This window comes from Heptranchias perlo, chromosome 16 (genome assembly GCF_035084215.1).
Source record: "Heptranchias perlo isolate sHepPer1 chromosome 16, sHepPer1.hap1, whole genome shotgun sequence".
Classification (NCBI taxonomy): domain Eukaryota; kingdom Metazoa; phylum Chordata; class Chondrichthyes; order Hexanchiformes; family Hexanchidae; genus Heptranchias; species Heptranchias perlo.
Genome location: NC_090340.1, coordinates 28,909,626 through 28,935,519, shown reverse-complemented (window position 1 = coordinate 28,935,519; position 25,894 = coordinate 28,909,626). Strand labels below are relative to the sequence as shown.

Genomic DNA, 25,894 nt, shown 5'->3' with positions numbered 1-25,894 from the left:
CCCCACCAACTCCAGGGGAGTCAGTGCTGGAGAGCACCATCAGGCACGATTCTGGTGTAACCATCAGGATCGCGACCTAAGGAATTTCAGGGGCCAGTGCAAATATGGTCAGCAAAAATTCTAGGCACATCCCGCTAATGCTCTTTTTAAGGTTGGCTATACCTTCTTATGCAGAATTATATGCATTTGTGCTGTCAAGATCTAGTATGTATGCAATTATTGCAAAAATTAATCAGTAAATCTTGAAATAGTTACCTTTACAGACACAGCTGCAGTAACTTCACTCAGAAGAGAGCTCGTTTCACTTCTCAGAGATTGGATGTCACAGTTCAGGTCCTCCCCTGTGTCACACATTTTCAGTTCCGTTTTGCGTTTTTTCTGCAGAAAATCAAAGAAATGCATTAAGTTCAATGCCCTTTTATTCAAATAGATTTGGACACCTCTTTTTTAAAAAAGAACAAAGTCCTTTTTTATCTCTTGCTAATTCTCTCCCTTCTCCACCTCTCCTGAAAATACTGACTTCCTGCTGGGATACAGTTCCATAGGTGGCATTCATCCTCGTTGCAAATGCTACCATTTATTCATGAGTGAGCCTCGACAGTGGGCAAGATATTTAACCACAGGGGCCATCACACCCAAGTCTAATCCTGTTTGCATCTGACAAATGCACTTACAGCAAGGTTCATTAAGATAGTGATCAGGTAAGGTTCGCTAAATCCCTGCTTTGTTACCATTAAAAAAAACTAACTGTAAAAATGTTGACTTGTGCAAATCCACACCTGTGCAGTATACACACACACCCAGAATGCCTCCATACAGATTAAAAAGAAAACATATTTTAACATTTATTTTGCAGTTATTCGAAATTAAATGAAGGATTTACATAGCAAATTGTAGTATATTCTAAGAGTACCTATACCTGGATAACATGACTCAATTAAAAAAAGGTCTCTTTCATAATAAAATACAGTATAACACCACAAGTCCCCATGCAAAGGAATTAACATCAATTTTTGCTGCACTACACATAGACAATTGTTTCCGATACCACCTTCCATATTACCAGCGATAATACTGGATTGTTTGATTAAAAATCAAATCAAACATTCTTCAAAATTAATTTTAATATTAAACAAGTGTAACTGTAACCCTAACATTAAAAGGCCATCAAAGCATAAGTATTTTTAAAAGAAGAATATTTTCTTTTTGAAGTGTGAAATTGCATAGAAGCAGAGTCTATAAATACTTTTAAAAGGATATTACATTGTTTCTTGCAAAAGAGGAATATTAAAGGGTTTGAGAAGTGAGCAGGAGAGTGGGATTGGACTAGATGGCACATGTGGAGGAAAAGAAAATCGGTGTAAAAGGTCTAAATGGCCTGTTTCTATTCTGTAATATTCTATAATTCTACACCCCAGTTTCCATGAGTTTTTTAGCTACCATCCCGAATAATGAATGTTGTGTCCATCATCGTGAGGAACTGCTGGAGAATAACAAGTTTATTCCTTTTTTGTACCCAGTGTCAGGACCAACATTCCTTGGTGAGGTATGTCACAAGTTCATAGCAGAATAAAGTTCTCTCCATGCTGCACCATAAATGCCCCTTAATCACAACCTCAAAAGAGCACCATCTTAATGTACTTGAATGACATGTCCATTTTCCACACCAGCCATTCTGCTGTAAACTATCAATTCATTTTGATACATGGGTAGGTCTTACTGCGGAATCATGCCCACTAATAACTCGATTCAGGCTGTCCAAACGCGTTTCACTAGTGATCAGTTTCGATTGCCTTTTCTTGGCACAATTTACATTTGCAAAGGACGCCCTGGGTCAATTTTCCTCATCCTAATACCCCATATGCACCAATTTTTGAGACTTCAGGATGAAGAAAAAGGAGTGGCGATCAATGACACTGGGTCTGCGCTCCATTTGCACTTCATACACATTTCCAGAGGGCTGAGAAATAGGAGTTTCATCATAATATGTAAATCACGCAGGAGTGCCATTCTGTCGCCTCCTGCATCTTTTTCAGCCTTTAACAGTAGTTACAGCAATTGTAAAAAAACACCCAATTTAACAGTGTCCAGTGTTGCTAGGCATTGAGCAGCAAAAACAGGTGAATTTAAAGGGCCAAAAAGAGAATTATTTTCAGTTTTGAGACCATTTCTGTCCTTTTCCCCAACATTTTTGTTGTTTTTTTTCTCTCCTGGCACTTGGTCTCTGAGCCTTGGAATCAATTGTTTAATTTTTTTTTGGCCACAGAACCATTACTGCCATCAATGGGTTTCCCAATGGGCTTCCCTATCTGTAGTGCTGGAAGAAGAGGACCTCCAAAGGGGTACCAGGCAGACTGTACTACCGAGAGGTGGTCTGCATACGGAAGGGACCAATCATTTCTTTGGCATATAATTAGTGCAGGCAGAGGCTCCAACTCTCAATGTAACTTGTAACACCAGGCTCGATGGCACAGGTACATGTGAAAGGCCTGACTAGCCATTATGCTGGATGGTTCTTCAGAAGCATTCTAATCGCAGCATGTCATGCTTTACATGGTAGAGTATGAAAGACATGCCAGGGCGATCAAAGCCTAATTGGCTACACCTGCCAAGAGCCATCAACCATGTTTATAATAAATGTTGCACCTAGCTGGCAATGGCTATGGAGAAGTGTCTTCATAGGGCCTGGGTCAGCAGAGTAAAAGGAAGAGCTGTGCTATCTTCTGGAAGGACATCTGTTGCTAACGTGCACCATTGAGCTGGCACTGCAAGTGACAGAGCTGGTTAGCTGTGGTCTCAAGCCTGCACATGGTGCTTCTTTACTCTTCATTTTTGTCTCTCCCTTTTTAATCCCACGCCCCTTTAGAACTGGCTGCTCAGCCCACTCAGAAAATTTGAGTACTATTAACACATTATCACTCAGGCAGAATTAGCACCAGTTATTAATGTTTTAGATATGACGCACCAGAAGATGAAAATCGTCTCTACAACACTTTGAGAACTGATCGAAACCGGTTTGTGTCAGGCATCTGTTGGGTGCTTATCTAGTTTGTGTCAAAAGCAGTCTGCTGAAATCTTACAATAGGTTATGGCTATTTTAATAAACATGATCGAAACTCTGGAAGTCACTTTTGATACTAGAAGAAAAAACTTTCAGTTATCCCATAATTTCAGTCACATTTATTAATCATTATATTTATACTGTACCTAAGCAGATCTCCTTTGGCACTGCTCACAGTCAGTCAGAAGATACACTGTTTTGTAATAATTGAGATATTATGCCATGCAGCACACAGTGTATTATCAGAACCACTGATTTAGGTATTCTGGGGTTTTAGCGGTGTCTTGGGGATTCAATTCTGCGACTGTTCATTATTCTGTGTAAACTGTAAATTCATGGCCTTGATTATTACTAGGTTAGAGGTAGGTATGGGTAATCAAGGAGTTTAGCAGCACTGGAAAACAGTCTTGGGCATAGGCAGTGCTGGGGCATGATTCTGGGATTTGGCAGCATTGAGGTGGGAGTGCTGACATTTGGAAGCATAGGGATGAGGATTGTCCTGTGGTTTAGCAGCACTATGGGGGAGGAAACTGAGATCTGGCAGAACCGGAGGAGGCGTTGGAATGTGGGGATTGGATCCCTGGGGTCTATCGGCAGCAGGAGAGGAGCAAGGGGGAGGAAGGATTCTCTGGCTCTGGCACCACTGGTTTGCAAGTTTCTAATATATCTTTGCAAACATTGAAATTTTTTATATAATTCGTTTCTGCAAAAAATACCGTTTTCCTTAGATTTATCTCTGGAATGTTAAATTCCGACATTTACAACAATGACTACACTTCAAAAATACTTCATTGGCTGTAAAGAGTTTAGGGATGTCCTAAGGTCATGAAAGGCACTATATAAATACAAGTTCTTTCTTTATTCTTTACATGGTTACTTTAATAAAAATATTTTTGTTTTCAAATAGCAAAATTTAGTTAGCAATTTTTGCATATCTTGCAAAGTTGTTGGGAAAGGATTTGGTCTTGCAAGCAACATCCTCTGTAAATGGTCAGTTTTCTGATCAATTGTAAGTTACCTTGGGAGACATGACTTAAGTTAAGAATCCCAAGTTTTTTTTGTGAATAAAAACCTGAGAGCAACAAAATGATTTCCGTTGTAAACAGGTTAATATACAAAAAAATTACCATTGCAACCTCCAATATTTTCTACTCAACAACAATTAATGTATCACTCACTCACAACAACTGTATAAACAAATCTTCTGTAAACAGCAGTTAAATGCAAACAATGGGACAGTTTCTTTTTACTCTTGCTCTGTCCCTGTCTCATGGTTTGATTTGCTTTGTGTAGTAAATAATGAAATTAATATCTTTTAACGTTTATTGGAAAATCTACCATCAATTTTCCATTCAATTCATATTCAAAAATACAAAGTGAAATATTATTATACACAGAGACACAACTTCTCTTTTTCATTGAGAAAAAATAATGGCCCAGAATTTGTTGCCAAAATAACGGTGAGTTTAATGGCACTCCCCGTTATTAATGTGCAAATTGTCCAGCAACTTGTGGCAAGGTTGAGATATCCCGTGAATTGCAAATCGCCACAAGTTGATGGACGATTTTCACCGCTCCACCATTAGCTTTGCGAAAACGGCAGCTCGCCTTCAACATCCCCATGAGTTTTATGAAATTGCTGCATTTGCACATTAATTGCCAATAGAACACGCCGTAGAAAGTTAGGGCTAGTACGTAACAGTGTAAGAACATTTTTAATGACTAGATTTATGTTCCTGCAATGCCGATCAACCTCTCTGGCTCAGAAAGGGAACAAGTGAAACTGTAGAGTCTCATTCCTGCAGATAGTAAATTGTTGTTAAAGATTTATAAAATTTAAAATTAGAAATTAAAAAAATATTCTTACTTTTTCTCTCTCTTATTCAAATCTTTCTTTCCCTTTCTTTATTTATCTTTCTGTATCTGATTTGACTCTAATTTACCTTCCTTCACCATTGTTCCTCTGTTTCTTTCTGAGTCCTTAAATCTTATTGGTTAAGGAGATAGACTGTTGGTCCCGTCGTTCATCAAGGCCTTAGGTGCCTTGTTGCCCTTGTCGTTATCAGCTCAAATTTCCAGGAACTTACAGTACAAAAATTTTTCAAGCTGAAGGGTGAAGGAAAAAGTCTAACTAACAGGGCACTCTGTGAGATGCCCCGCTCCAGAAAATTCCGAGCCAATATATTGTTTAGAATTTGAACATAAACAAAAGCTAACACAGATGTGTAACGAGTACAGTCTGTCACACTCAAACTGACTGTGTGTGTGTTTCGGTTTTCTCTCTCGCACACATACAAACTTTACCTGAATAAAGCTTTTGGAGTTTGTCTTCTAGCTTTTCTTCAAATGATTTTGAAACAACAACCAAACAGAAACAGTTAGAGACAGAAGAGAAACAGCTGGGCCAACTAAGTGTTTCTGATGCATTCTGAAAAATTATGCACAATGCATATGCTTAGATTGCAGGATCTGCCTTCAGCTGATAGAGTCACAGCTCTGGGCAAAAATATCAAGTCCAAGCCACCATCCCCACTATCACGGAAGCCAGTCTTCAGCCAATTCGATTCACTCCACGTGATATCAAGAAACGGCTGAGTGCACTGGACACAGCAAAGGCTATGGGCCCCAACAACATCCCGGCTGTAGTGCTGAAGTCTTGTGCTCCAGAACTAGCTGCGCCTCTAGCCAAGCTGTTCCAGTACAGCTACTACACTGGCATCTATCCGACAATGTGGAAAATTGCTCAGGTATGTCCTGTCCACAAAAAGCAGGACAAATCCAATCCGGGCAATTACCGCCCCATCAGTCCACTCTCAATCATCAGCAAAGTGATGGAAGGTGTCGTCGACAGTGCTATCAAGCAGCACTTACTCACCAATAACCTGCTCACCGATGCTCAGTTTGGGTTCCGCCAGGACCACTCGGCTCCAGACCTCATTACAGCCGTGGTCCAAACTTGGACAAAAGAGCTGAGTTCCAGAGGTGAGGTGAGAGTGACTGCCCTTGACATCAAGGCAGCATTTGACCGAGTGTGGCACCAAGGAGCCCTAGTAAAATTGAAGTCAATGGGAATCAGGGGGAAAACTCTCCAGTGGCTGGAGTCATACCTAGCACAAAGGAAGATGGTAGTGGTTGTTGGAGGCCAATCATCTCAGCCCCAGGACATTGCTGCAGGAGTTCCTCAGGGCAGTGTCCTCGGCCCAACCATCTTCAGCTGCTTCATCAATGACCTTCCCTCCATCATAAGGTCAGAAATGGGGATGTTCGCTGATGACTGCACAGTGTTCAGTTCCATTCACAACCCCTCAAATAATGAAGCAGTCCGAGCCCGCATGCAGCAAGACCTGGACAACATCCAGGCTTCGGCTGATAAGTGGCAAGTAACATTCGCGCCAGATAAGTGCCAGGCAATGACCATCTCCAACAAGAGAGAGTCAAACCACCTCCCCTTGACATTCAACGGCATTACCATCGCCGAATCCCCCACCATCAACATCCTGGGGGTCACCATTGACCAGAAACTTAACTGGACCAGCCACATAAATACTGTGGCTACGAGAGCAGGTCAGAGGCTGGGTATTCTGTGGCGAGTGACTCACCTCCTGACTCCCCAAAGCCTTTCCACCATCTACAAGGCACAAGTCAGGAGTGTGATGGAATACTCTCCACTTGCTTGGATGAGTGCAGCTCCAACAACACTCAGGAAGCTCGACACCATCCAAGATAAAGCAGCCCGCTTGATTGGCACCCCATCCACCACCCTAAACATTCAATCCCTTCACCACCGGCGCACTGTGGCTGCAGTGTGTACCATCCACAGGATGCACCGCAGCAACTCGCCAAGGCTTCTTCGACAGCACCTCCCAAACCCGCGACCTCTACCACCTAGAAGGACAAGAGCAGCAGGCACATGGGAACAACACCACCTGCACGTTCCCCTCCAAGTCACACACCATCCCAACTTGGAAATATATCGCCGTTCATTCATTGTCGCTGGGTCAAAATCCTGGAACTCCCTTCCTAACAGCACTGTGGGAGAACCGTCACCACACGGACTGCAGCGGTTCAAGAAGGCGGCTCACCACCACCTTCTCAAGGGCAATTAGGGATGGGCAATAAATGCTGGCCTCGCCAGCGACGCCCACATCCAGTGAACGAATAAAAAAAAAGCAGGTCCTAGATATTTAATATATAATAGATGTAATAATCTAAATAATGATAGCACCACAGGGATAATTTGATGAATCCATGTTCAAACCAGAGAGCATCACCCGCTGGGAGCATGGATTCATACAATTACACCCGACATGACATTTTATTTTCTTGATACAGTATTGCACAACCCCACACATCTATAGTAAACTTTTTAATTGGGACTAATTCTACAGTTCACTGGTATCAATTGTGCCAACTATTCTGGATTATTCAGAATGAAATCAATATTGTCCTGGATCATATGTTCCTGGACTCAATATAATTGTGACTTTAGGACCCCTATACCTGTCTCATCAGTCTTAGTTGGATCTGAATTCGGGTCCAGAGGTGATAGGACAATTCTCCAGCCCACTGTACCACCCATTCTCCTATAGCTAAAGCCTAAAAGTTATTGTTGTTGATATTAATGAACAAATACTTCACACATTCATATGATATTTCTCTGTCTGGTACTTTAACACAGGCATTGAATGGATTTATTTCAAATGGGTAAATGCCTTTGCTGAAATAGTGAAAGAGAAATGTCATATAAATGGGTTAAGTATCCATCTGCTAATATTGCCAATAGTAATTTCTAAGTGTTTGCTTTTAATCTGATACTGCAGCCAAAGTGTTGATCTTACAAAGTAGTTCACATTTTTTGTTTTTGTATCATTCATACATCTCAAACTTAATTCAGTTCAGAAATGCAGTATGTTTAATTTTAGACCAAAACAGGCTTTGGAGTTAATTATTATATCCTAAAGAGATCTTAGAGATGGCTAGAATCTCTGTGTGAATCATAGAATCATACACACAGGAGGCTATTTGGCCCATTGTATCTGTGCCTGCTCACTGAAGAGCTATCCAATTAGTCCCACTCCTTTGCTCTTACAAAATCATAGAAATGCTATGGGAACAGGTAACTAATTTAATCTATTACAGAGTTAAAAACGCACCTTCTGTATAATAGTTATTCCCTTTATTATTTTTAGAAAGTTACAATTATAAATTTGCTTTTTTACATATTCATGATATAAGCAGGCTTCTCAATGGCAAACTGTAAAATACAGACTTTATTCCTGGAGTAAAGATGATCTTCATAATTTTGTCATTTAAGTTATCAAACCCTCTTCACATGGAATAAAGTCTTTATTCCACTGTTTCCAATTCAGTATCCTTTATCTTTGAGATTAGGGGCGCCCTGCTCAAAAGAGAAAGGCCATAGAAAACACAATGGTTATATTAACATCACTAATGAATCTATCTCTTAGTTCCTGGGGCTTTTAACTCTTGTGATGACCATCGCCCCTGCACAGGGGTCTTACAATTCACTACCTGTATTATAAACAATCATCTTCTGTGTTAAAGTATGTTGGAAAATAAAATTACCAAAAAAAATATTTAATTTAAATGTTTTACCATTCTAAGCATTTGGTTTCACAGGAACTGAAATACCCCAAAATATAATTTTAACCATAAGGATATAGGAGATTTTTTAAAAAACGGTATTAAGTATTCATATTTTCACCAAAATTAATATATATTCTAAAATACTATTAAAATATAACACTTTTGGAATATCTTATAATTGCAGAAAAAAATTTGGAAATGCATTGTAAATAATAGTTTGCCTTACCTGAAGGCATGCTCTAGTTTTCTCCATGAACAAAAAAAGGTTGTTTTATATTAAACATTCCGAATTATGATCAAAAGAAATACAGTATACTAATATACGGTAATGCAAGAATATAAAGGGCATGATTTTAGCCTGGAAAAACGGGTGGGTTGGGGTCAGGGGCGCAGTAACAATTGCAAAAATCTAAAACCCGCCCCCAACCCACCTCCATCCCGCCCATTTCCGGTTTCCACGGGGATGGGACGAGCAGCGGGTGACCAACCCGCTGTCAGGAGACGGGTTGGACATTAAAAGCTTTTAAGGACACTGCAGATCTCCACTTTCAAAGCTTTTTTGATTTTAGCCCCGGGGTGGGGGGCGGGGGGGGGGGGGGGGGTGGCAGGATTCCTGGGCCTTCTCCTTCACATCACGAGAGAGGAGGCAAGAAGGCCAGAAATTGCAGTTAAGTGCCTTTATAGCACTGCTTGTGGGCCCAGACGAGCAGGAGTGCTTCCACCAGGCCCAACAAGCCTACCTGCAGTGACCCCCACCCCCCACAACGATCTCTGACCCTCCCACGATCTCCGACCCTGTGATGACCTGTGATCCTGACCCCCCGCCCCCCGATGAATGACCCCCACGCCAATGACTGACAGCCCCCTGATGACTGACCCCTGACTCCCCTGTGACCCCGACCTCTGCCCGGTGACCCCCAACCCCCCCCCAAATCGAACACTTACCTGATCACGTCCTCTTCCTGGCTCTTCTCCCGTTTGACTGAGAGTCAGCCTGTCAATCAGGGATGTGTCTGCGATACCCGTACTTCCGGGTTTCCCGTCAGGAATACTATCCCCCTGCCCCCGGGCTAAAATTATGCCCAAAGTCTCAGAAAGAGTTTCATTTTTATTTTGTTAAGTGAAGATAGAAAATTATACTCTTCAGCTCATTCTCAATATGCATTGTGCAGACATTCAAGATGTACTGCATATGAAAAGAAATAAGGATAGATTTCAATAAAACTGCTCGCCTTGAATCTGCTCTGGTATTCTGAAATATAACCATATTAGAGACTATTTACCTCCATACAAAATTCCCTTCTTTGTGAATTAAAAACATGCCCATTACTATCATGATACAAAATGAAAACTCTGGCTTACTTGTTGCATAAAATTAAACCTCAGTGAATTCTCAACAAAAGGTTGTATTAGGCAGTTTAATATTTCATAGGCTGTAATTATTCTTTAACTGTTAGAATGTGCTGTCCCCATGGAACTAATTACAGAAAAGCAATCATCATACCAAGAAAATACAAACAAATCCTTCAAGCACAATAAGTGGCTTCTACTGTTAAATGTTAAGAGGGTTGTATTGCAGATATCCATACCAATCAGGTTGGTCTGGTTCGTGAAATAGTACTTTGATTTGGGCTTTGCTCTATTGAATAATTATGATGCACAATCATAACTGTAAAAAAAGGGAAGGCTGCAAGCTATGAAAATAAAGATCTATTAATCAGCAGAACAGTAGTCTAGCAAAACTCAAGACAAGAACAAAAGTAGGGTTTGTTACAATTCTAAATGATAAAGCTTCTGGCAAAGACAGTGTACTTAATTCAGAAAATCTGTTAGTGCTACAAGCATAGCTTCCCCCATGTTAGTATCCTTCATTTTCTAAGGTTAACTAAATAGAGGTTAAAATAATTAGCCCACAGCTCACAGATTTCCATGACATAGCTTCTGCAACAAACAAAGCTCAAAATCCGATTTAGGTCAGTGGCTACACAGTTACTAAAATGGAAAATAACCGTGGTCTACTTCTAATACTGTTAATGGGATGTTCTAGCCTAAACAGATGCAAATGTTAATACTAAGATTTTCTTTCAATCCTGGCAATTGTAGTTTTACATTACAGTGTAAAAGGTTTAACCTCCTTCAAAATGGGGGGTGAAGCTTTGTGGCTACATGAAAATTATCATATTTGTGGAATTTGTTTCAGCTTCCTATCGTCAGTCAATTACTATGCAATTTTTTTTCCTTATGACTGAGTAGCTCACTGTTAGCAAATAATGAAAAGGCAATTACAGGAAGCTGTGTTCGTATTACACTGTTCATTTTATGCAGACTGTAATTATTCTCAATGGTACAGACTTACTGTACCATGTAAGTGGCACTAAGGAAGAAAATGGAGTGGGCTGGTGCATAGAAAATTGCAAATGTCACAGATACCTTTATCATCACTGCTGGATTTCTAAGATTAAAAAAGAGCAATAAAAAGCCTCTCTATGTGTAGCACACTCTTTGCAGCAAGCTGTTGTGTTGACTGAAGTACCAGTGGCACAAAAATTTCAGACAGCACTTTTGTTCTTTCAAATAATTCCCCCAAGACAGCACTTTCAGCCACTGACTGCATGGGAACAAAGTCATGGAAATATTCCCTTTGCCATGCCTCTCATTAACTGTCTCCATGCTGTTCTATAATGGGGAGTGGCATATAAATGATCCACTTTATGGGTTTTGATCTGTTATTCCAAGAGGAAATTTGCTGCATATGGATACGCTTCCAGGAAAAGATAGTGACACACTTGACAACAGTATTGCAGTGCTATTTTTTTAATGGGTGACACTGACCGTCGAAAACACGTTTCATCAATGTTTCCCTTTGTACTTGCACTGAAGATGCATCAAAATGTCCCAACATCAACGAAAAACATGCAAATAAATACAAAACATGCTACAGTAGCTGCAAAAAAGACTCTCATCAATAGACGGCTCAACATCAGCTGAAAATCAAAGAGAATAAACAATTTCATTAATATTCCATGCATTCGGCAGCAAGAACCTAAAGGGAAAAAAACAGTTACAAACATTGTTTTGACAACTGGTGCTGAAAGGTTATCTCACGCACCCAACCCACAAATGTACGTGCAATTTAAAGAAGTACTTTTTCCAACAGTGCAATTGTCAATTCTGACTTTTTACTGATGTTGGTTTTAACTAAAACCTGGGCTCACTCTTTCCATTCCCACTCTGTGCTTAGATTTTAGAGCAATGTTTTTATTAAGTACACATTTTCAGCTTTTTGAGCACCAGTTGGGATTAAAAAAAGGAAGAACTTGCGTTTATTTATATAGTGCCTTTCATGACCTCAGGACATCCCAAAGCACTTCACAGTCAATGAATTACTTTTGAAGTGTAGTCACCGTTGTAATGTGGAGAAACATAGCAGTCAATTTGCTCTCAGCAAGGCCTCACATACAGCAATGAGATAAACGACCAATTAAACTGCTTTTTATTGTGGTGTCTGTTAAGGGATAAATGTGGCCAAGACACCGGGAGAACTCTCCTGCTTTTCTTCAAATAGTTCCATGGGATCTTTTACATCCACCAGAGAGGGCAGACGGGACCTTGGTTTAACATCTCATCCGAAAGATGGCAACAGTGCAGCACACCCTCATTCCTGCATTGGATTGTCAGCTTGGACTAGAGCTTGAACCCACAACCTTCTGACTCAGAGGTGACAGTGCTACCACTGAGCCAAGGCTGACTCCTTAGAGTAACTATAAAAGACACTGTTAAAGAAAATGTGCAGAACAATCCAAATGCAAGTAACAAATCACAGAGTCCAATACCAACACCCTAGAACCAATTTGGCCAGGCATATTGGCCCAAAATTTGCTGGGAAAATATTAGTGAGTTTAACATGCATGCCGTTACTAGTGTGTATATAACCCAGCAATTTGTAGCGAGGGAGAGATACCCCATGAGTTGCAAATTGCTACAAACAGCTGGACAATTTGGACAACTCTGCTATTAGCCTCATGAAAACAGGAGCTCACCATCAACCATCCCAAGAGTTTCAAGAAATTGCTGCATATGCGCTGTTAAAATGAATTGAACTCACTGCAGAAAAGTTAGGGTTGGTATTTAATAATGAGATTTATGTTCCTGCAATGCCTCTCAACTTCTTTGGCCCAGAAAGGGAACAATTGAAGCTGTGGCGTCTCATTCCTGCAGATAGTAAATTGTTCTTGTAAGTTTTTAAAATTTAACATTTTAAATTTTATATTTTTTTCTTATTTTCCATTCCTGTCTTTTTTCTCTTTCGCTTAATCCAATCTTTCTTTCCCACTCGTTCTGTATCTAGTTTGACTCTAATTCACCCTATTTCCTTCCCCGTCGCTTCTTTTTCAATCCTTAAATCCAATTGGTTAAGGAGCCTTTATGAGGTCGCACTTCCAGCAATTTGTGGCTCAATAAATTTTCGAGCTGATGGGTGAGGGAAAAAGTCTAACAAACGGGGCATGCCGCAAGATGCCCTGCTCCAGCAAATTCTGGGCCAATATTTCTTCTACAGTTTTAGTGTCAAGCAAAGACAGTAAATGTAATTTAGATGTTTGATTTCCGGCAGTTCATATAATTCAATGACCCATAGCCCTCTAATTCCCTTAAAATTAGAGCTCTTTACATACTGTTCTACTGATTTATCTGAACTAAAACAAACTAAGTCACATATGAATAACCACAGTAAAACATTATTATTCAGTTTTAGTTGGAAACTACTGTCAGGCAACTTGGCTGACAATAGAAGGGTGAGTCACCACTTTTATGCAATGCAATGCAATGCAGGCAGATAGTGGGAACATGTCACTTACTCAACTCACTTGCAGATTGGTACATATTCTGGGGAAGCCTAAAAAAATGGAGAGAAAAATAACTTCGGAAAAATTATGGAGGGAGGTGCGGTGGGGAGAGAAGAACATTCATATTGTGTTATTATATTATTTGGCTCCTAATCCATGGGAAATGTCATTTGTTTCAGCATCTCCACTGTAGATAGTGAAGGTGGGCTATGGCTACCTCTTTGCATATCTGTCACTACCATAACATTTTTTCTAGCCGTACCGAGATCTCTGCCACTGGTCAAGTAATTTAAGGTTTCTCTCTGTGTCTGCTCAAGTGCACATTTTGGTTGCCACTCCGGACCCCTGCACACTACTTCTTATTTTTCCCTCCTTCTGTGGCTCTTCTAGTATTCTCTGCCATGCCAACACAGCGCTTGTTGTTGGCTTTACCAACTTTTTCATTCTCTGCTCCTGTCAACCATCTCACTCAGCTCACTCCTCAGAAACTCATTTCTCAAACTTCCTCCCCATCCTGCTCACCTCTTCCACTGCGCCCCCAACCCCACTAGCTGATCAAATATCTCTGCCCCACTCTGTATTGCGTTAAAGAATTTTGTTCACTTCCTTGTGAGAAAGGCCTGTGCCATCCACAACCTCGTTGCTGTGTATGGTGAGTTGCCCCTAGAGCTCAATGAATGCTCAGCAGCTCGCCTCAATTATGCTGTTGAGACCTAAAGCTGAAAATGGTTTGGGCCTTCTGACATTGGCTTTGGGCAGAAGTTGAAGAGGAGGACTAGGAAGAGCAGCAGGAAGAAATTTCTCCCTCATTGACTAAGATGATGACAATAAAGATGAGGTTAGTGTCCATATAGGAGATCCTGGAGCAAAATCTGCCGTGTGTTCCTCTGTCCCAACCCCATTGATTTCACATCCTGCATAACCAATTTTCTCATTTCCAAGCACCAGCTTCGATACCATTAAATGGGGGAAACAGATAGTGTTAGTGAGGATATGGCATCGGGTCATTTGGAGCACAAGGGAGCCAGAGGAGTGAATAGTGGGCGAGGATGTGCCAGAAGAGGCAGAGGTGGAAGCTGCCTATGGGTCTGAATCGTGAGACTCAGATCTCATGGGTACTTGTATGGAAAGAAGGCTGTTCGAGGAACATTACGCCTACACTGAGATCTGAGGTTAGTGTCCGAGGATGTGTGGCAACTAACGGGTGAATGTAGTCTACGAAGCTCTTTCTTCATTGTAGGCATCAATGGAGCCTGTGGCAGTTTCACTGGAATCTGTGACAGTCCCTCACCTCGGGCGTGGCCTGGGACCAGTCAGTGACTTCACCTCCACAGAAGCACAGACTCCTGTGTAGCAGTAGGAGACGGATTAGATAGCACCCTTCATACTGGATTTCGGACTTTGGAGGCTGGGATGCAAACCACTATCTCTCAGTGTTTTCAGGATCTGATAGCATCCATACAATCAGCCATTCTGCTGATCAGTGGACAAACAGATCTGGGGCCTAGTACAGTGGCAACTGCTGAAGGCAACCTACATAAGGCTGCCATTTTTCAGGAAGGCTGCACATGCCAGGCATCCAGCCTTCCCCCTCAAAGCACCACACAGGTAGCATATAGGAGGAGCACCAGCCTGCTGAGCAACAAGCTCCAGAGATACAGCCAACAGTATCCTCCTCCCAGGGGTAAGCTGCCATGAGATGAGAGCCACTTCAATCCAATGAACCTTTTGTACCAGAGGAGCAGCCAACTACTTCTTGTGATACTGGTTCTCAGGTTGCAACTAGAGGAAGCACTAGAATAGCAGAAAGAAAGGTATGTTTAGACACCTAGGGGAAGGGCAATGTGAGGAAAGAATCATACAGCTTATGTTTAGTTTTGTAATAAAGGAGAATGTGCATTCAGTTTGTGCTCAGTTATTCATTCATATTGTTGAGAATGCATGGTCACGGAGAGCCAAACAAATCTGATGTGATGTACTAGAATGGGTACTGCATTAAAGGATTTGTAAATCGTGTGAAAGTGGGGGGTAAGGAGTAATGGCAGTGGTGACAAAGGAAGACTTGTTAAATAGCGAGAATATTTCACTGATAAGTTGAATTCTGAAGCCCATTGCAGCTGTCACTGAGGAATCCTCGGAGAGATGGTCCTCCTGATGCTCCACAGGACATGTACTCTGAATCATATTTCAGAGCCCATCTTGACCTATCAACAAAAGCACCTCTTTAAGACCCCTATGGTTCTTTCTATGACAACTCTGGTAGAGGCATGTGCCTTATTGTAGTGCTCCTTAGCTATAGTTCTTGCAACTCTTAGAAGCATCATTGTCCATGGAAGCAAGAGGTACACCTTGTCATTCACAAACCATCCGTTCACTTGACTATCTTCCTTGAAGATCCCATGAAGACCAGAATTCCTGAGGATCAATGCACTGTGGCAATTTCCAGCAAATCTTGCATGGACGTGAAGGATTCTTTGCATACCTTTAGTGGATAGTATCCCTTGCTATTAAGAAAGTTGAGGAGTTTAACTGCAGGAACTCACACTGCTACGTGGTGCCATCTATTGCACCCTGTACTTTGGCAAACCGAGCAAAGTGATCAACCTGGCTGATCCTATCATGTTACTAGGATGCTGGCATACAAAACTGGATGAATTCCCTAACTCTCCTAAAAAGTTTGTCAGTTATCTGACAAATATGAGTCCAGACAGCACCCTGGTTGATATTATACAAATACCCATGTCTATTTGAAATGAGCTGGTGGCATAAAAATTGCATATGATTGTGACCTTCAGAGCCATAGGCAGAGTTGTCCAGGCAAATGATCTTGGCCGCACGACTTCATGTAACTGGAACAGCTCCCACATTGCCTCTTTTGTGAAGTGCACTCTTCTCACGCAGAGTTTTCTCACTGAGATCTTCATAAGTGAAGATAATATATTGTAGGGTGCATCCACCTCATATGCTGCCTCATTCTCCTTTCTTCCATCCTGTACTCCTCCTCCTCCATTAACATTGCAAACAGGGGACTGCCCATGAGGAATACCATGCCTGGTACTCGGAACCTCTTCCTATAAAAGCAAAAATATCTTGGTGGTCCCACATGCCCTCAGGCTGTCAATGGTAAGGCCCACCCTATTCAAGTGCAAGGCAAAAAAAAACTCTTCTGCAGCTCCAGGAGTCACTTCTCAAAATAACTTCAGGCTGCAGGCTCCAAAGGAAAGCACTTTTGCTAGTCTCAGCCGATGCTGGAAACAGGTATGCCTCTTTTATATAATCGTTAATTACCCTTGGTGCAATGGGAACACAAGTCATGGGTTCTGGACACTCTCAACGCCATTCTTCTTCATCAGCATTTATTTTAATGGCCTCCCAGCAGTATCGGTGGGCACACTTCGAGAAGGCCCCAGACCACAACGGAAATTAAAGTGCTGCCATTACAGAGTAGAAACCTGGTGGAACCAAATCCTACCCCAGAATCCACTTCCAAAAATGTCGGTACGCTTATTTAAAGTGTCAAATGTGCTAGAAATTGTGAGTAAATTCGAGTCAATATTTTCAAACAATAAATGTTAGCTATGTTAATCGTTAAAAAATGTTACCCCTCATTGCAAAACTAGCTTATAGGTCTGACCGCAATCCAAATTCCAACATCGCAGCACTTGTTGCTCCCGAGCAAAATCAACGATAACGTTTTAAATGAGATGGAAGACCTAGACAGACTAAATGAGCTCAAAACAAATAAATCCCCAGCGATAGATCGTATTCATCCCAGAGTGCTGAGAGAGATTAAGGAGGAAATCTATGAGGCAGTGATGATCATTATCAGAGTCGCAGACACTGCGGAAGTACCAATAGATTAGAAACAGGGGCTAAAGGGGCAGTATAGCAAATAGAAGAAACTACATATCTATTGGTATTAAATCCATTCCATGTAAAATAATGAATTGATCATCAGGAATAAACTTGAGGATCATTTGTACAACAATAACATAGTGAATACCTGTCAGCATGGATTCAGCACCTTTCACGACCTCAGGATATTCCCAGCGCTTCACAACCAATGTGTATTCACTGTTGTAATGTAGGAAAGCATGAAGGCCAATTTGCGCACAGCAAGGTCCCACAAACAGTAATGTGATGATGACCAGATAATCTGTTTTAGTGGTGTTGGTTGAAGGATAAATGTTGGCCAGGACTCCAGAAGAACCTCTGATCTTCTTTGAATAGTGCCACGAGATATTTTATGTCAACCTTAGAGGGCACGTGGGACCTTGGTTTAACATCTCATCTGAAAGGCGGCACCTCCAACAGTGCAACACTCAGTAAGTACTGCATTGGAGTGTCAGCCAAGATTATGTGCTTAAGTCCTGCAGTGGGGCTTGTACCCACAAACTTTTAACTCTAACTTTTAGAGGCAGGAATGCTACCACTGAGCCAAGGCTGATATTTTTTTTAATTCACTCATGGGATGTGGGCGTCATAGGCAAAGCCTGCATTTATTGCCCATCCCTAATTGTCCTTGAGAAGGTGGTGGTGGCTTCTTGGTGCCTTCTTGAACTGCTGCATCCGTGAGGTGAAGGTACTCCCACACTGCTATTAGGGAGGGAGTTCTAGGATTTTGACCCAGCGACGATGAAGAAACAGCAATATATTACCAAGTCAAGATGGTGTGTGACTTGGAGGAGAACGTGCAGGTGGTGGTGTTCCCATGCGCCTGCAGCCCTTGTCCTTCTAGGTAGTAGAGGTCATGGGTTTGGGAGGTGCTGTTGAAGAAGCCTTGGCGAGTTGCTGCAGTGCATCTTATAGATGGTACATACTGCAGCCACGGTACACCGGTGGTGGAGGGAATGGATGTTTATGGTTGTGGATGGGGTGCCAATCAAGCGGGCTGCTTTGTCCTGGATGGTGTCGATCTTCTTGAGTGTTGTTGGAGCTGCACTCATCCAGGCAAGTGGAGAGTATTCCATCACACTCCTGACTTGTGCCTTGTAGATGGTGAAATCGCTTTGGGGAGTCAGGAGGTGAGTCACTCGCCGCAGAATACTCAGCCTCTGACCTGCTCTTATAGCCACAGTATTTATGTGGCTGGTCAAGTTAAGTTTCTGGTCAATGGTAATCCCCCCAGGATGTTGATGGTGGGGGGATAGTAATGGTAATGGGTTCGGCGATGGTAATACCATTGAATATCAAGGGGAGGTGGTTAGACTCTCTATTGTTGGAGATGGTCATTGCCTGGCACTTGTCTGGCGCAAATGTTACTTGCCACTTATCAGCCCAAGCCTGGATGTTGTCCAGGTCTTGCTGCGTGCAGGCATGGACTGCTTCATTATCTGAGGGATTGCGAATGGAATTGTACACTGTGCAATCATCAACAAACATCCCCATTTCTGATCTTATGATGGAGGGAAGGTCATTGATGAAGCAGCTGAAGATGGTTGGGCCTAGGACACTGCCCTGAGGAACTCCTGCAGCAATGTCCTGAGGCTGAGATGATTGGCCTCCAATAACCACTACCATCTTCCTTTGTGGTAGGTATGATTCCAGCCATTGAAGAGTTTTCCCCTTGATACCCATTGACTTCAATTTTACTCGGGCTCCTTGATGCCACACTCGGTCAAATTCTGCCTTGATGTCAAGGGCATTCACTCTCACCTCACCTCTGGAATTCAGCTCTTTTGTCCATGTTTGGACCAAGGTTGTAATAAGGTCTGGAGCCGAGTGGTCCTGGCGGAACCCAAACTGAGCATCGGTGACCAGGTTATTGGTAAGTGCCACTTGATAGCACTGTCGATGACACCTTCCGTCACTTTGCTGATGATTGAGAGTAGACTGATGGGGCGTTAATTGGCCGGATTGGATTTGTCCTGCTTTTTGTGGACAGGACATATCTGGGCAATTTTCCACATTGTCGGGTAGATGCCAGTGTAGTAGCTGTACTGGAACAGCTTGGCTAGAGGCACGGCTAGTTCTGGAGCACAAGTCGTCAGCACTACAACTGGGATGTTGTCGGGGCCCACAGCCTTTGCTGTATCCAGTGCACTCAGCCGTTTCTTGCTATCATTGATATTGCTTATGAACAAATAAAAGGTTTAGCAAACATATATTTTCATGAACACAGTGCCACTTTAAAGTGCTTAATGAGAAAGAAAAGTAAGCAGGCCTACTTGCTGCAAAAGTTGCCATGTGATTGTACTGCATCAAATACAGCATATTTCTTGCTGATTGCACAGAATCTAGGCTGACACTACAGTTCAGGGAGTGCTGCATTGTCGGAGGTGCTGTCTTTTGCGTAAGATGTTAAATCGAGCCCCTGTCTGCCCTCTCACGTGGATGTAAAAGATCCCATGGCACTGCTTCGAAGAAGTGCAGGGGAGTTCTCCCCGGGGTCCTGGGCAATATTTATTCTTCAGCCAACACACTAACAGATTATCTGGTTATTATCACATTGCTGTTTGTGGGACCTTGCTGTGTGCAAATTCACTGCCGCGTTTCCCACATTAGAACAGTGACTAGACTTTAAAAGTACTTAATTGGCTGTAAAGGTTGTGAAAGACATTATGTAAATGCAAGTTCTTTTTTTCTTTCTTTGATTTGACAAGCAGTTTCAAATGACAGCATTGCCCATTTACATACAAAGGTAACTCTGGTAAATATCAAGATTTTTGCAATTTGTATAAAATGGCTATTGCCGACATAAATCACATAAAAAGTCAAAGCTTTTACTTTGTGTGATAACCATTTATTCTGTATCATCATTAATGTCATTAGTTTCATCCATTAGTTTTACGAAATCCTGGGAAGACAGGTTCAGCAAATTGATTTCCAATTAACCAATCTAAAACTATTAATTGGTTAATTGCTGCTGTACATCTTAGCACTTTTAGAAAAATATCTCATTTTGTTAACCCAAGGCAGTATGCTGTAGATAGTAAAAATAAATAGAACCGATTCTTCAAAAAAAATCTGAAAAATATATGTGTTATTAAGGTGAAGGGAAGAGGTTTAAATCTATGGATGCCACCATTCATTTCCTGGCAAATTCTCACTGTTATAATATTACTGCGATCATTCACTGAAAAGCCTCAGTGATAAAATGATCAAATAACCGCGTAATGTCACGATCGGATCATCATGGAATATTTTCCATAATTCACAGTTATCAGCTACATATTCTGCTACTGCCATAAAAGTGAGGCAACATCATTCTTTACTGCAGAATCAAACTGTTATGCAACAGAGCTCGCTGAAACACTACAATGGACTATTGTCCTGGTGTGTTGCGAGACCCAAATGACCATGTCTCAGACACTGACCACCGTAATGCTTTATTATGGTTTACATACCCCTGCATGCTTATGGCACAAACACCAAATGGTACTATCAAAATATTTAGCAGTGGTAATCTAATGCATTACTGCAAATTGTACACAGTAGTCCGGGCAAGGCATTTAAGAAGTGAGTCAATATATATTTCTTGAAAAATAATGACTGAGAAACTGTCCATGACATTTTTCCTGCAGCAAATCAGAATTTTAACATGCTACTCCAAATTTGAAACAAATAAATGGCATTGCCACAGGGCAAAGTTTTTTCTACAGTTGGAATAATATTCTCTGTCACTGCCAGTTCTAATTTTTATAAATATCATTATGTATCTTAACACATTCCATATGAATAACAATTTTATTTTCAAAACTAAGAAGGCACAGTTACTGTAATATTTCACTTACACATTTCAAAAGAAGGAAACAGAATTAAGTACCTTCAAAATATTTAACCCTTTCAAAAGTATGAGCACATAAATAGGTTGAACAAATTAGTTCTCACATATTCCTAATTTATGCTTAATTTTGTGTGTCACTTTTCTTTGTATATATGTTATAGATCTGCAGAACTGTATGAATGAACACAACATTTGGCAGATACTACCTGATTAATATATTAACCGTTAAATGTTGACTCCTGTGGGCAATTTAAAGTAATATACCATTTGAAATGTTTTATTATTTTTGACATAAAGGTATTTTAACAAGCATCTGCTCACAACAAATTAATTTAAAAATGTATTTCTAAACATAATTTTGAATTTATTAAAATAGTAACAAGACAATATAAAACGCTTCTCTAAATACATTTGGAGTAAACAGAGAGTCAAAGAAGTATTAGGGTCTTTGAAAAGCATCGATGGAGTTGTGGTAATATTTCCACTGAAGTGGAGAAGACTAAGAGGAGATTTAATGGAAGTTTCTTTTTAAAATTTGAAGTGTTTTGACAGAGTAAATAGAGATCGACTATTTCCTCTGGTTGGGGAGAGAATGATGAGGTCTCATCAATTTAAAATTATCACTAAAAAGTGAGGAGAAATGTTGGGAGAATATTATTTACACAGGGGATTGTTGGACCATGGAACGCTTTGCTGTAGGAAGCGGTTGAGGGAGAGACCATTGCATATTTTAAAGGGAAAATTATATTTGGATCAAAGAAAGATACAAGACTATGGGGAGAGAGTGAGGCAATGGGATTAGTTTTGCTGTAGCAAATAGCAAACGCAGACACGATGGGCCATATGACCTCCTTCCATACTGTAAATTTTTTATGGTTCTATGATACTGAGCAACTAGGAAATGGCAGAGATCCTGAACAATTTCTCTATAATCGGTATTCACGTAGGAAGCCAGTGAATCTGTCCTAGAAGTGAAGATTGATTTTTCAGGAAATGAAGAAAAATTTGAAGGACAATAGTAATTACTGATAAGGAAGTGATGGGAATGTTGAAGACATGAGAGAAATTAAGGCCCTGGGGCTGGCTGGCTTGCACACAAGGGTACTTTAGGAAAAGACCAAGAAAATTGGTCACAGTCTGGCAGGAATCTTCAGGGAATTGTTAGAATGGCAACTTATGCCAAATGATTTAAACAGAAGGGAACATAACGCATATATTTAAATAAAGGGCAAAAGGACTGTCCCTGGAAATTACAGACTGGCAAGCTTGATACCTCTGGTGGGTAAAATATTAGTGGCTATCCCAAAGAAGGGTGGGAAACACCTAGAGAGGTATGTAGTCATCAATGCATGCCAGCATGGCAAACTTACTAGAATTGACAAGGATCAAGTAAACTCCATGGACATTATTTATCTAGACTTCAGAAAGCATTTTGATATAGTTCTTCATAGGGGTTACATTGAATTTACAGTTCAGAAACAGGCCATTCAACCCAACTGGTCTATGCTGGTGTTTATGTTCCACACGGGCCTTCTCCCACCCTACTTCATGTAACCCTATAAGCATAACCTTCTGTTCCTTTCTCCCTCATGTACTTATCTAGCTTCCCCTTAAATGCATTTATGGTTCATAAGGTAGAACAGCACAGACTAGGTGGGCGGGGTTATTCGCTGCAAATGCCTACATCAAGGAACAAAGGGTGGACATTCCTCAGAATGGCAGGGTGCCCCAATGATCAATGCCAGGACCATTGCTATTCACATTTATGTGAATGACCTGTTCAGATTCCTGAGACACAGGGATCAGTTCTGGACAGGAGTGGCCTGTACAAGATGGACTGGCTTCACCCAAACAGAGCTAGACCTGTGTCCTTGCTATGGATGAGGGTTTAAACTAATATGGTGGGAGGGAGGAGAGGGAAACCAAATCAGGAAGCAGAGTGGAAAGCAAAATGGGCAAGGGATGTAGGAAAGATAAGAGAAAAGCAGGAAAGTAGGAAACAACAGTTCAAAAAAAGGAAGAATTAAAAACAGTAAGATTGCCCGATTGAGGCAGGTTTAAGTTGTAAGTATGTTAATGCACAAAGTATACTCTGAATAAAACTGGAGTTGGAGGCACATATTGCTATGGAAGTATAATTTAATAACACTAACAGAGAAATAGATTAGGCTCAGACAAAACTTGGAACTAAGCATGCCTGGTGGCAAAATATTCAGGAGGGATAGAGTAGGAATAAAAGGAGAAGAAAGTCAGTGTTAATCAAAGAAATTCGATCGCATCATGCCCACTTTTTGGGCGCTAAACAGGCACATGAGCCTCCAATATGGTGAGCAGGGAGTGCACACTCATTTCGAGCTGGAAGTGCCATATTGGATCAGGCATCTCTGTCAGTGTCCATGACGCACACCAGAACTATTTAAAACATTGAATAACTTATGTATATAAGGGTCCTACGGTTGTTGGAGGACCCTTTTCCAATTTTGGTATGCCCCAGCACCTGACTTTCCACGTGTTAGCTCCACGAGATGCTCGGCTAGTTTAACAGGCAAGAAGGACCCTTCACCAATGCTATTTAAAGGGATCACGCAGTACTTACAGGTTATTTGCTGGTTTGTCATTTCATGCTGCTGGTTAACTCCTGCCTGTTTTTTGACTCCAGAAAGTTGTTTGACTGCCGAGAAGATGATTTTGCTGTTTTTGGCTGCCTGATAAACAGTTTGACTGCAGTCATGGGTGGTCTGCCTTCAGGGTTGGAAGAGGAGGGAGAGCAGCAAGGAAAACAGCAGAGAGCAGCAGCTGCGACAAGAGGGAGGAGGAGGAGAGCACTGCGCAGGAAGCCAGGTCCACCGCGGTACTCATAGAGCACAGCTGCAGAGCTGGCCTACGACAAGAGTCATGCCACTACCAGAAACGCCAATGAACAAACAATTGGCATGCTCAAGCAATGCTTCTGCTGCCCGGACCGTTCCAGAGGAGCTTTGCAGTACACCCTTGAGCAGGTATCCAGATTTGTGGTCATCAGCTGCATGCTCAATAACTTTGCCTTCATGACGGACCAGCCCTTATCACCACCTGGGCAGCAAGAAGTAGAGCTGGAGCAGGAGGGGGAGCAAGAGAGGCATCGACCACTGGTGCCCCTACCTGCCAGCGCTCTCAGAGAGCTCATCAAAGAGCATTTGACCTAACCCATCCCTCCCATCCCCAATATACCAACAGTCCCACAATCCTGACCACCGTCCTTACTACCACCATCTGATTAACTTGCTTCAGTCCAGCCTCATGTGTCTTGCCCTCACTTCACTACAAATATAAACACCAACATCAAATGCAGAACAATAAACATATTTATCAAACAACTCAATTCCATCAGCATCTAGCAGTTAACAGAAATAATTAGGAATCACCCTTGTGCAAGCCCTTAGTGCTTGTCTTGTGTGCTCGTTTACCTATCTTAGTGCTCCTATGGTGTTTCCCCAGTGGCTACAGCTTGGGAGGTGGAAGGGTGCTGAGCTTTCATTGAGCACACTTCAAATAGCTGTGGCAGGCGACCTTGAGCACCTCTGGGCCTTGAGGGGATAGCAGATGCCTCACCCATGCAACCAAGGCCATTCTCCTGGGACTGCGCCTCAGCACTCCGGCGGCTCTGCGCAAAAATAGAATGCAGGATTGACATGACGCTCTGGACACCCCTGTCAACAGTGGCCCCCCAAGGCCAAGATGGCAGCTGTCTGAGCTTCCATTGTAACTGTGAGAGCTGTTAAGAGAGGCTGCATGGGCAACACTGTTGTGTTGATGGAGCTGACTGTTCAGTCCCTGTTGGACAGAATGGTCCCCCATGCTCGGCGCGAAGCCTCGACACAAGTTGAAGCGGGACTCCTCCATGCTCTGCAACATTGTGCGCAAGCTCATTGGCAGGCTCCCTAGTGCACCGAGCATTTCCCAGTAGATGCCCATCAGCCTTCTACGGTAAGCTAGGCTACAAAGTCATTATCTGAGTCTTCTGCATCAAAGCTAAGATGTGATCTCTCCCACCGGCGAGCTGGCACCTATTGCATCCTATCCCCCTGCCCTAGTTCCTGCACACGTGCCCGGTGATCCGCTATGTGAAGACCCTTCCTCTAACCTAGCCTCTAAAGTACACGTCATGGCAGTATCTGAGCTGGTGCTTATAAGGGTGAGATTGAGTGACGCTGCGCCATCAGGAAGGCTCCTCTTCCTCAAATGACAGAGTTATGATCACGTCTTCAGTACCTGAAATGAAAGAGAGGGACAAGGTTTAGCTTTTAATGTAAAGGGAGAGCGGAGAGACAGAGATGTGGCTGGTAAAAGCATCTGAGGTTTGTCACGGAGAGTGTGTAGGGTGAGATAGAAATAATAATGGTAATAGGGGATAAGGTATGAAGAAACCCTGCACAATGTCTCCTCCAGCATTACAGGTCGCCACGGCCATGACTTTGCACCTGCCCATGAAGGCCAGCACATTTTCTTCGAGGGATGAGAGGGCGTGCAGACAAGCTCGGCCTCCTCCACTGGCAGCGTGCTGTCTAGTGTTGTGGGCAACCTTCTACTGCAAGAAGGGAGCATGTTATAAAATGTGCCTATTCTGGCGAAATAGCTGATATGCAGTGTGTCAGATGTGAGGAATGGAGAAGTATG

At 42.0% G+C, this 25,894-nt stretch overlaps 1 protein-coding gene across 1 annotated transcript in view; it reads right to left on the bottom strand.

Annotated features, from left to right (window-relative positions):
* Positions 1 to 25,894, bottom strand: part of LOC137333419 (uncharacterized) — a 246,778-nt gene that overhangs the window by 90,757 nt on the left and 130,127 nt on the right. The window contains exon 4 of the mRNA XM_067997569.1: positions 256 to 378. Within this exon, the coding sequence (XP_067853670.1) occupies positions 256 to 378 (123 nt within the window). The remainder of the gene's footprint in view (positions 1 to 255; positions 379 to 25,894) is intronic.